Consider the following 13,077-nt stretch of genomic DNA (forward strand, 5'->3'; position numbering starts at 1 on the left):
GATGGACACCGATATGTGGCACTGATAGGCGGCACTGATGGGTGGTCTGATGGGCGACACGGATGGGCACTGATAGGTGGCACAAATTGGCCCTGATAGCTGGCGCGGATTGGCATGGATGGGCATGGATAGGTGGCACAGGTGGGCATGGGTTAGTCGGCACAGGTGGGCATGGGTAGGCGGCACAGTTGGGCATGGATGGGCACTTATAGGTGGCATGGATGGGCACTGATAGGCGGCACAGATGGGAACTGATAGGCAGAATTGTATTATAATATATTGTACTAATGGATGCCAATCAGTGCCAATCAATAATGCATGCCAATCAGTGATTGGACACGGCTGATCACGTGGTAAAGAGTCTCCGTCGGAGACTCTTTACCGAGATCGTAGTTGCCTGACTGACACCCCGCAACAACGATCGCCGCGATGCGTGCCCCCGGGGGTGCGCAGCGGCTCATAATCCTGATCACGTCATATGACGTCCGGTCAGGATTATGCAACCACTTTGCCACCGTCTATTTGTTATAGGGCGGGCGGCAAGTGGTTAATTATAGCACATAGTGTAATTTATATTTTTCTTAATATATTAAGAGATCCTGTTGAGCTGTGTAGCTGTCACAGCAGTGCAGTAATGCCGCGTACACACGACCGGCCTTTCCGTCAGAATAAACTCTGACGGTCTTTCCAACGGAGTTCTGACTTAATGGACTTGCCTACACACGATCACACCAAAGTCTGTTTATTTAGAACGTGATGACGTACGGCGGGACTAGAAAAGGAAGTTCAGTAGCCAATAGCTGCCCTTGCGTCATATTTGGTCCATCGGAATAGCATTCAGACGAACGGTTTTCCCAATAGGTATTGATTCCATAGGAAAGATTTAATAACATGTTCTATTTCTAAGTCCGTCAGAATTTTTGAAGAAAAAAGTCAGATGAAGCCCACACATGATCGGAATATCAGATGAGATTATTTTGTCTGACCTTTTCTGACGGAAAGTCCGGTCGTGTGTACGCGGCATAAGTCCTGAAAGATACACACATAAGTACCTTAGCTGATTTTCATTCATGTGATCAATACATAAAGGTTTGTGTCTCTCGCTCAGCATCTTTCTCTTCATTTCACGTCCTGTCTGTCTCTTTCCTCTCTTCTGCTCTGCCTGTGAAACGAAGAAATTCATGTTACCAACAGAAAGGCATTTAAAAAGAACATGTGCTTTGCTCATGCAGCTTTATTGCCCCCAGCAGCACATACACATTCATCATAAAACAATAAGATACTGGAAGTCACAAGTGTAAATTAAGTGTATCACCATATGTAAGTCATCCATGGTTGTGTCATTTTTCATGTGCAAAGGTAAACTTATGCCCGGTACACACGATCGGACTTTCCGACAACAACAAAACCATTTATTTTAAAGTCAGACAACAAATGTTCGATGGAGCATACACACGGTTGAACAAGCTCACATTCAACATTTGTTGTCGGAAAATCTGATTGTGTTTACATGGCATTACTCTTTAAGTACAATGCTTTTTTTCAGAAGCCTGACACTTATTTCACTATTAATCTTGTAGACAGGTTTCCCCATTTAATTTGCGGCCACTCCCCTCAGGAGGTGTGTCCCCTGGGTTAGCCCAATCCTTTACCTTTGCATTTGGAGGGGAGGAGCTAAGTCAGGTATTTATGATCAGCAGAGACAGCAGGGTACAGCTGTAAAGGAGAAGTTCTTCCCCTGGGGGCCTGGAAAAGAAAAGTGGTTTGGTCCTAGGGCCTGTAAAGAACATACTAGCTTGTAAGTAGCACCACAGCACACCCTCTTGTACAGTTGGATGGACTTGTTGCTCTCATTGCCATTGTATGACTTTTATCTTGCAACTATTTGCCAATTTGTGGAATTTGTTTATATCCTGTGCAGTGAACTGTATACCAGCTTGTGGAACGGTTTATATCCTGTTTGATTGTTAAATAAAGTTTAAAGCACAGTCATGTAATGCTTCATCCTTGTCTAAGTCAACAAAGGAATTGTGATGTTCTGGGTTAAGCAACTATGGAGAGGAAGATGAAGATTTAGTTTCTGTGCAAACCTGGTCGGCTCAGGAGCAGGTGGTGATTAGTAAAAAGGAATCACCCTCCTAGTGGTGGCAGCTGACACCCTCCAGGAACACACACTAGGTAACCTGGGCCCCTGTGGACCACAGGCCACTGATCAATGCCATCTGACAGTGGGGAAGACTCCCGCCAAGAAAATACAATAGTACAGAGGGAATGATTACCCCATCCACCTCAAATGAGTGGATGGAGTAATCAGATTTTTTTTTTGTTCAACCCACTGGTTGAACAAAAAAAAAACTTAAACCATGTATGGCCAGCCTTACAGGTGCACTCAGATCTCAGTGTCTTAACAATAGATTTATATTAGATGATATCAATAACTTATGCCGCGTACACATGAGCGGACTTCTCATCGGACTGAACTCAGAAGGACTTTTCGACGGAGTTCCGCCGAAACTGCCTTGCCTACACACGATCACACCAAAGTCCGATCGTTTAGAAGGTGATGACGTACGACGGGACTAGAAAAAGGAAGTTCAATAGTCAGTAGCCAATAGCTGCCCTTGCGTCGTTTTCGGTCCTCTCAATAGGAACTGGTTCCGGTGGAAAGATTTGAAACATGTTCTATTTCTAGGTCTGTCAGAATTTTAGAAAGAAAAAGTCAAATGAAGCCCACACACGATCGGAATGTCCGACAGAATGATTCCGTCTGACCTTTTCTGCCGGAAAGTCCGGTCATGTGTACAGGGCATTAGAGACCCTCCAGACCAAGAAAGTACTGACACCTTAGACAACAGTCAAAAAAAGAAAGGAAAACGTAAAGATGAAAGAAATGTTCAGACCATGTTAACTTGCTACCACCAGTGCTTGTGCTTATTAGTAAAATGGGTAATACAGCTTGTTGGTATTTAACTCAGGGTTCCCAAATATTTTCATTGCTCATTTTGAATGCTTGTTAGCTTTTCATGGGCTAAGTTTCAAGAGATGCTAGCTATTTTTAAAGTGAGTGAGATGTTGGGAGTTCTCCAGTTATTTGCAATAGAGATTTTAGCTGAGAGCAGAAATATAAATAGCCTCTGGGAGCTGTGGGGTATATCTATGACCGATTCATTTAGTAGTGCATAGTGAGAGTTTTTTTGTGATTTGTAAGCCTGTGACTCTGGGAATAAAAGCAAAGAAGCCATTACAAAATCTCCTAAACTTAGGGCCTTCCCACCATATATGAAACAATGTAACCCGATGGTTGCAAACTTTAAAACATAATAGTGAGAACACTGGGAAGGGATCAGGTACCATTGTGTTAGTTTCTTCAAGTTCGCTTCAAGATCTGTGTCCTAAGCCATCATATATAATAATAAGCTTCCAATAAAAGCCAATATATTGTGGAAGTTCCTCCTCGCTGACCCTCCTCTTGTGTACACAATTTCTCAAAGGGGTTGAAGTGTGGGGTGTCAGATGGTTTAACAGAATGCAAAGAATAGAAAATCTGGTGATGCCTAAAGGTTTATGTTTGGCCCATGTCACTTTATCCAAACAGCTTTTAGTTGTCAGGGGTCCCTTAGGGGTGATATAGTCTCTAATCGATATATAGACCTTTATTCAGCCACCATTAAAAGGCTTTGGAGTCTAGGCATGCTGGAAAAATTGGATTATTAAAGATGGATGCCAGCGGGGTCGATTTGGATGTAAAAGTGTCAGATTTTTTTTGAACTGCTAATGGAAGAGAGGACAGAGGCCTCTGATGCCATTTAAAATACTTACATACGGAGCACAGGGGGAGCGCTCTCTGCTAGGGGAGATGAAGATCCGATAAGTAAAAGTTCTTTTACTCTCCCTTGTAATAAAGTGCAAGGGAGAATTTTCAAAATTACCCAAGTTGGGCTTTAAGAGTACTTACCATTTGCTAGGGGGAGATCATTTGTTAGTTGTTCAGCTGGGAAAAAAGATTAATTTCCAATTATTAAATTACTTATTAATTTAGTTTTATTAATGCCTTGCCTTCATGAGATAACCTCCTCCAAATTGTCCACCCATATTGGAAAGTACTTTTTTCTTCTTGGCGTCATCATCAGCACGTTTTTTGGCCTCTTCCTCTTCTTTTCTCATTTTTTCTTCCTAGGAAATAAGAAAATAAAATTGGGTGTATATTTTTCATTGTATGTGCATTATTAGAACAATGAGGGGGAGTAGAAAGAGATGCATGAACTTTGTACTCAGGTTTTCCTTATATGAAGTAGTTTGTCCCATTAATTTGGTTGTACCAATGGAAGCATCATAACAGTGTATTTAGAACATTTCCTTCTTCTTTGTTTATTTAATTGCATGATTAATTTGTGTTTAGTAATAGTGAAACTATAAAGGTTGTGAACATGGTTTACATTTTGCATTGCAACCAAATTTAGCTACCCAGTCCTTCAAGCCCAGTTTTGATCTCACCTTCCCCCTTCTCAGTTCCCTTCGCTTTGCACCCTTGGATGCCCCATAGCCAATATTTTTTTCTTGGTTTAATACATGGAAGTCTTCAGGAAGATTACATAGTGTTATGGTGGTCCTCTTCCTATTTGTCTCCTTTCTGACTCTTGACAATAGTCAATAAAGCAGGGATCACCAGTTATGAGATGATGTCATTTTTGCATCATTATACTGTGGTGGATGGGCCCATGATAACCTTCACCAAAATTAAGTGGTTTAAATGACACTGGATGGATTGAACCTGGAAGATTGAGGGCATCTAGGGGCCATCAGGAAATACTGCAGGGAGATAGGAGTATTGCAGTCAGAGCAATTTTTTTTTTATATAACTGAGCAACACATTTTTTTAGCTGAGTTGGGGTTGTATAAGTCAACTAGCCCTAACAATTTTATATCATCTGCTGAAAAATGCTTGATTGTGCTTCTGTACAACAAATAATCCTATAGGTTAGTTACACTTTAAATATATATAAAAAAGTCATATTTATATGACCCTAAATTTACATTTTTATATCAATGTATTTTTTTTTCATGAAAATGCTACTTTTGCTCTAAAAGGATCAATAATGTTAAGTTCTTACCACCTTCCTACCACCCACCTAAAACCAAACATACAGACGGAGGGGGTTGTACAAAAGGCGTAGCAAATTTAACATGGTTTGTCGAGTTGACAGGTGGATTGCCTCCCACATGCCTGGAAGCTGCTGCTTAGCCACGCTCTCCAAAATGATCCACACTTTTTAAGAGGTGGCTACAGTGTAAACCTAGCCTTACTGTTTGTTTAGAATATTTAAATATCTGCGTGTCCATTGCCAGCAGCAGATACATTATACTCCTCTACCTAAAGTGATTGTGTAGCACTACCCTGGTAGAAAGCTGCTGGAAAATTGCCCAATAGATTGCCCCGCAGCCAGGCACACTTTCACACTCACTTTTTGGCTCAATAAGGCTTTATGTACACTGCTGCTGGTAAACGGACATTAGGAGCAGTTGGGCGTTTTTTTTTCCAGCTGCCCCTGAACTTTCCTCTATGTTATCTTATCAGTACATGTACACATGGTCTTTATAGTCGTTTCCAGGGAGTTTAGAAGCATTTTTTGGAAAGCAAAAAAGCATACAGGAAGGATGTTCAGAGACATTTGAAATGCCAAACGCCTGTAACATCTTGTAAATGCTTGTAAACACAGTAACTCACGTTAGCCGCATTTCGTTTACAGGCGCTTTTAAAGAAAAATAATTTTTGACTATTTGAAGAAAAACAAAAGAACTCCTAAATGCAAACGCAGCTAAACTGACATTTTCAAACGTCGTTTACTATCTGTCCAGTTTAATCGTTCAGGGGAGGTTGTAAAATGTCCAGTGTACATTAAGCCTATCAAGCCCATATTGTTCTTTTTGTTGTTTTTATTTTTGGAATAACTGGGAAGGAATTGAGTGGGATAACAATGTGCGGGATAAGGACAGTAAATTCCTTTCTGAAAAGCTGAAGCAGAAGTCCCTGCAATAGTAAACTGTGGACTTGGCTTGTAGTAGAAGCAGTTAAAACAAGCTTCTTTCTTTAGAGCACCAAGAGTCTTCACAAAGAACTAGATATAATGAGCTCTTCAGGACACCAGCCGATGTCCCCTTTGGTCAAACACACAACTGACTCTCTAGCACAAGAGTGGTGACAGCAGCCCAAAAGTCTCTAAAATCTCTTACAGCAGTCTGTATTCACAAAATGTCCAGGGACAGTTGGTTGCCACCTTCCAACTTCCAAGCGACAACTTTGCCCAGTGATACTACTGTAAACTAGATCTTCAGCAGACAGCCCCACAGTCAGTGCTCGTCAGCATTCAGAGGCCTCATGGGTAGCAAGCCTTCCAGACTGGACTTCCCCTCTGCAGGCAAAGACCCAGCAGTTCTTTGTCTCAGAGTTTTTATACATGCTCCCAGAAGCATTCAGGGCAATCCTCTCTGGAATTGGCCAGGGCTGTATAAATACTCATACTGCTGTTTGCATTGCTACATGCCTATGGTCCAGAGACTTCTCCATTTATTTGAAAAGCAGTCAAACAGTCAAAACTAGCAGCAGCTGAAACACTGAGCAGACCTAACTAATCACATGCAGCTGCAGTGGTTACAGTGAGTAAATTTACCTAACACAACAATTACAGCCACACTGGTTACAAACGAAACTTACCTAGCAAACAAAAACACAGCTCCAATGGACACAGTGAGCCAGCACTAAATCTAACTAATCCTAGCACCTATCGAAGATGGGTGCTACAATTATAAAGGCTCAATTTTTTTTAAAGAACTAACATGTTGTACTTACCTGCTCTGTGCAATGGTTTTGCACAGAGCAGCCTTGAACCTCCTCTTCAGGAGTCCCATGCCAGAGTGTTCGGCTCTCCCCCCCGCCGAGTGCCCACCATAGCAAATGGCTTGTTATAAGGGGACTTGCGTGGGCTCGATCCTGAGCCACACTCAGTGTGTCTACTGACACACAGAGAATACCTCAGCCCCCCTACTCCTTGCTCACTTGCTATGATTGACAGCAGCAGATGCCAGTGGCGCCCACTGCTGTCTCTGAGTCTTTGAGGAGGGAGAGAGTGAAAAGAGCTCAGCCATTGTTCACAGCGCTGGATTGAAATCAGGTTTAGGAAAGTATAATTTGGGGGTGGGGAGCTGCACACTGAAAACTTTACCTTAATGTAGCTTTTAGAACCACTTGAAGCTACATCCTATATTCACATTGCCTGGGACTCCACCAGTAACTCTGGGTGCATAGTTACTCCAGTGTTCCACTTCGTGTTCCAGCAGCATTCAGTGAGCTCTACAGGTGTCTGAGATTAGGCCTCAGTTTTTGCACACATGAATAGACCTTCATCAAATGGTCTCACTAACAGCTCAGGGGGCCTCTTACCTTACATTCCTCGATGAGTCAATCGCACATGACTCCCCGCGGGCAATAGATTTGAGAAGCACGCCACCCTATGTAGCCATTTTGGTATGGCTGCTGTAAACTGAAGTTCTGATGCACTTACATCCCAAACCCCTTACTGATTTTAATTTTCATCTGTACTAGTACTTTTTTTGTTCAGTTGGACATTTCCCTTCTTGTTGCAGAACTTCACTAACCTCCCATAGAGCATAAATTGACCAGCAGATCGGGCCTATACTGAACAGCAGGAGCATAATTACTTCAATTGTGGTTGATGCATCTGGGATAACATAGCAGTCCTTCTCCTCAAGAGTATACCACGAGGCATTAGAATTCACTGGGAGTACACGATCCCTACTCCATGAACAGAACTCCATCGAGCAATCACATGGTCGTGTTGTTGTTTCTCACACCAAAAGAAAGGTACCGTATTACTCCAACTGTCTCTGAAGAATAACAATCTCCACCCTACAGCCTTCCTCCTGTTTAGAGGAAGATTTTCTCAAATTATAAACTAAATTACAGTGGGAGATTGGGGCCAAAATACTGTAAACACCCCTTATTTGTGCAGTTCTTGACTGTGCAAAGCAATCTGATATAGATCTTTTCCTATTGCAGGAGGCTGAGTGTAGGGCATTAATGTGACATGAAAAATATCAATCACTGAAGGGAAACTCAGTATACTCTGAAATACAGACTCCTAGTTATGTCCTTCTGGGTATGCATCCCATGCCAGGAGACTGTATGGCTCATCTTCCATTCTCAGTGCAATATTCATTTCATTCCCCTGCACACTAATTATTTTATAACAACACTGAACAAACACCCCAGCCCTCATGCTTGCAACTTTCCAAACTTTTAAAAGAATTATATTTTGATCCATGGATCAGCACACTCTTGGAGGTAGAATACCTTTTCACCTCAGGAGCCTTGGTTTTGTAAGGTAATACAAGTAATACATTCATAGAAGGGTCCTGCACTGTACTGCAAGACACAAATTTTAATGGTAAGAAAAAAAATCCTGTTTTCTTAGTCGTATAGTACTTGACACAGGACCTTTAGTCTTCGACCATGGGACATCTAAAAGCAGTCCAACTTAGGGGTAAGCAACACAGCAAACAAATGCCAACAGGTCAAGAAACATTCAACCGACTCAGACAGCAGCTTATAGCACCCTGCGTCCAAAACTGGCATCAGGAGAGCTGAATATCCATCTGGTAATACTTAAGAAATGTGTGAACAGGAGACTAGGTAGCAGCTTTGAATCTGAGACAGTTGCCTCCTGCTGAGATGCCCATGAAGCACTATTGGACCAAATAGAGTGCTATAAGAGCAACACTATCCTTTAGATCATAGACCCAAGATATGACTTGTCTAATCCACCTAGCAATGGTGAGGCAAGAAGCATGAACCCCTCCTGCGGATACCCTCAGGAAACACAAAAATGGAATCAAATTGCCTAAAACAGGCTGTAGCCAAGAGGGAGACTCTTACACCACATACTGCATCAAGGTAATAGAGAAAAAATATTTCAGAGTAGGACACAAGGGGGTAAAGGCAATGTCCTGGTTGAGGCAGAAGGAGGAAATCACCTTCAGAAGAAAAGAGCACATGAGCCTCAGGTCCTTAGCCACATGTGCTTTCAGACACTGCACACCAGGATGATGTTTGGGAATAGATAACATAGCAGAGACCAGAGGTTGCCCTGTCTTAGGCCGCGTACACACGCGGGGACTGTCTGCCGAAACTAAGTTCGTCAAACAGTCCGCTCAAACTTTTGAATGAACGAACACGCCCACACACGGCACTTTTTGAGCGGACAAATACGGCAAACTTTGTTCGTCGTACTAAGTCCGCGCAACTTTTGAAATGAACGGACTCGCCCACAAACGAGGCAACAGTCCGCTCATTTCGAGCGCGTGTGCAGGTAGGCGGGGCCCGCGACGGAGACGTTGCGGGCTCCGCCGCCTGGAATGTACTTAAAGGGGAACTCCAACGCCGAAAAAAATCGGCGTGGGGGTCCCCCCAAAGTCCACAACAGACCCTTGTCCGAGCACGCTACCCGGCCGGCCAGGAAAGGGGGGCGAGCGAGCGCTCCCCCCCTCCCGAGCCGTACCAGGCCGCGTGCCCTCAACATGGGGGGTGCCTTGGGGAAGGGGGGGCCGCGCGGCCCCCCCACCCCAAAGCACCTTGTCCCCATGTTGATGAGGACAAGGGCCTCTTCCCGACAACCCTAGCCGTTGGTTGTCGGGGTCTGCGGGCGGGGGGCTTATCGGAATCCGGGAGCCCCCTTTAATAAGGGGGGCCCCGGATACCGGCCCCCCACCCTATGTGAATGAGTATGGGGTACAATGTACCCCTACCCATTCACCTGTAAAATAAAAGTACCCAAAAAAAAAACACAACACACGAGATAAAATATTTTATTGCACAGCTCCGGGGGTCTTCCGTCTTCGGGGGTCTTCTCGCCGGACTCCTCCGCTATCTTCTTGTAGCTCTTTTGCTAGCGGAGGAGTCCGGCTTTCTTCCTCCCCGCCGCCGGCCTCTTCTCCCGACTTCGGGGGTCTTGTCCCCCTCTTCGGTTCTTCTGCCGGGCCACCGCGCCTTCTTATAGCTCTTTTGCAGGCGGTGGCCCGGTCTTCTGTCGCCGCCGCCTTCCGTTCTTCTGCCGGGCCACCGCGCCTTCTTATAGCTCTTTTAGAGGAGGTGGCCCGGTCTTCTGTCGCCGCTGTCGCCTTCCGGTCGCCTTCCGGTCGCCTTCCGTTCTTCTTCTTGTTCTTCTTGTTCTTCTTCTCCAGGAGATGTTGACACGTCGCTCTCTCCGGCCGGAATGCCAGAGCCGCGCTGTGCGGCCACTTATATAGTGACAATGGGGCGGTGTCACATGGTATATGTCACATGGGTTGGTCACATGGTGACCCCGCCCCCTTACGATGTCATAGCCCCCATGTGACATCAACCCATGTGACCAACCCATGGGAAAGCCTTTTTCTATTGTGGTTCCAAGTAGGTCCCCAGAGAGGTTCTAGAGATGCAGCCAAAAATGAATAACAGTAGCCAAACTGCCTGGGGGAATGCTTCTCAACCTTATGGACCATCTCTTCTTCGTCACCCAGCCTCCACCGTTCCTGCCCCAAGCTGGCTGCTTTATTCTCTCCAGTGGTATTGACTGTGGTCCCTGTGGGTGACTTGTCGGTCTGTCATTGGCTACAGTAGAATAAAGTGAAGGTTCTGGAGTGGCCATCTCAGTCTCCTGACCTCAATATCATTGAGCCACTCTGTAAAATCTCAAACATGCAGTTCAAGCAAGACAGCCTCATCCACAAATACCACAAAAGACTTCAAGCTGTCATTGATGTTAAAGGGGGCAATACACGGTATTAAGAACTGGGGTAAGTAAACTCAGGGTCAAATGATCAGGGTCATTTGGGTAGTTTCTGTTGTGATTAAGATTTAAAAAGAGTAAACCCAGTTGATAATAAATTGCTTCAGCCAAACACTAACCATGAGTTAAAGAAAAGTCTTTGTGTTATCATTCATATTCTCAGAAAAATGGCCAAAAATAAATAAATTCTGCCAGGGTATGTAAACTTATGAGCACAACTGTAAATACGAAAGGGATCCATATAGTGAACTTGGTGTCAAGTAATTCACTTTAAGGTCATTACAAAGGACAATGGGCACTTTTTACCTCTGGAGGAAAAGAGATTTAACCTCCACATATGGAAAGACTTTTTTTACAGTAAGCCTCTCAAGAACTAATTCTGGTCAGTTCAGTAGATTGCTTTCTTTTTTTTTTAAAGGGAGCTTGATGCATTTCTACATTAGGGATGAGCCGAACACCCCCCGGTTCGGTTCGCACCAGAACTTTCGAACGAACTTTAGAACGCCATTGAAGTCTATGGGACTCGAACGTTCGAAATTAAAAGTGCTTATTTTAACGGCTAATATGCAAGATACTGTCCTAAAAAGGGTTTGGGGACCTGGCTCCTGCCCCAGGGGACATGGGTCAATGCCTAAAATTTTTTTAAAAATGGCCGTTTTGGCGGGAGCACTGATTTTAATGACGATTAAAGTGAAAAAAAAGTGAAATATTCCTTTAAATATCGTGCCTGGGGGGTGTCTGTGGTATGCCTGTGAAGTGCCACGTGTTTCCCGTGTTTAGAACAGTCCCTGCACAAAATGACATTAAACGGAAATAACATCATTGAAAACTGCTTGCGGTTTTAATGTTATATCTGGTTCCTGCAATATGGTTGAAAATCATTGAGAAAAATGGCATGGGTAGCCCTCCCTGCCCATTACCAGCCCCTTTGGGTCTTGTACGCATAAGGGGAACCCCGTACCCATATTAAAAAAAGGAAATGCGTGTGGCCCCCAGGCCCTATATACTCAGAACAGCAGTATACAGGCGGTGCAAACAAGACAGGGACTGTGTAGGTTTGTTGTGTTAAGTTGAATCTGTTTGTAATTTTCAACTGGTACATTTTTAAAGTGTAGCTCCAGTCAAAAAAACTATTTTTAAGCTTTTTGGAAAACATAGGGAAGAGTTATCACCCCTGTATAATTTGTTTTGTCGTCCATCTTTTTTCATCTCACTTGCTGTTGTCTCCTTCCGTTTGCAAGTAGGAGATGTTTGTAAGTTGGATGTTTGAAAGTAGGGGCCTGCCCTATATGCTCTGCAGGAATGGCGGAACAAGGTGTTGGTTTTGCCACAACATTGTAAGCCCTCAAAGTGACTCTTGGTGGGCGCTGGAGCGCCCTGCTGTGAACGATTATATCAAGAATTGTAATTACATGCCATTGTTGAACAGTGGTAGAAAAATTTACCTTTGGTGGTTGTGGTGCTGGTGCCACAACACTATAAGTCCTCACAGTTACTCTGGGTGGGCACAGGAACAGGCCCTCCTGTGAAATATTATATCAAGAATTGTAATTACATGTCCCTGTTAAACAGGGGCAGAAAAATTGGGCCTTAGGCACTGGTGCTGGTGCCACGACACTGCAACCTCTCCCATATACTCTAGTTTTATTGCAGGAATTAGCCCTGCTGCAAAGCATTGCATCAAAAATTGTAATTAAACGCCCCTGTTAAACAGGGGCAGAAAAATTGGGCCTTAGGCACTGGTGCTGGTGCCACGACACTGCAACCTCTCCCATATACTCTAGTTTTAGTGCAGGAATTAGCCCTGCTGCAAAGCATTGCATCAAAAATTGTAATTAAACGCCCCTGTTAAACAGGGGCAGAAAAATTGGGCCTTAGGCACTGGTGCTGGTGCCACGACACTGCAACCTCTCCCATATACTCTAGTTTTATTGCAGGAATTAGCCCTGCTGCAAAGCATTGCATCAAAAATTGTAATTAAACGCCCCTGTTAAACAGGGGCAGAAAAATTGGGCCTTAGGCACTGGTGCTGGTGCCACGACACTGCAACCTCTCCCATATACTCTAGTTTTAGTGCAGGAATTAGCCCTGCTGCAAAGCATTGCATCAAAAATTGTAATTAAACGCCCCTGTTAAACAGGGGCAGAAAAATTGGGCCTTAGGCACTGGTGCTGGTGCCACGACACTGCAACCTCTCCCATATACTCTAGTTTTATTGCAGGAATTAGCCCTGCTA

General features: G+C 44.1%; 1 protein-coding gene across 8 annotated transcripts in view; it reads right to left on the bottom strand.

Moving 5' to 3' along the window:
* The window catches only part of TNNT1 (troponin T1, slow skeletal type), a 121,896-nt gene that overhangs the window by 19,132 nt on the left and 89,687 nt on the right, over positions 1–13,077 (bottom strand). For all 8 annotated transcript variants that reach the window (XM_077457533.1, XM_077457530.1, XM_077457529.1 and 5 more), the window contains 2 exons: positions 4,057–4,173; positions 1,053–1,162 (listed from right to left, as the gene is read on the bottom strand). In XM_077457533.1, the coding sequence (XP_077313659.1) occupies positions 1,053–1,162; positions 4,057–4,173 (227 nt within the window). The remainder of the gene's footprint in view (positions 1–1,052; positions 1,163–4,056; positions 4,174–13,077) is intronic.

Source organism: Lithobates pipiens, unplaced genomic scaffold, assembly GCF_037356315.1.
Source record: "Lithobates pipiens isolate NorthernLeopardFrog02 unplaced genomic scaffold, aLitPip1_a1.2 Scaffold_27, whole genome shotgun sequence".
Lineage (NCBI taxonomy): Eukaryota > Metazoa > Chordata > Amphibia > Anura > Ranidae > Lithobates > Lithobates pipiens.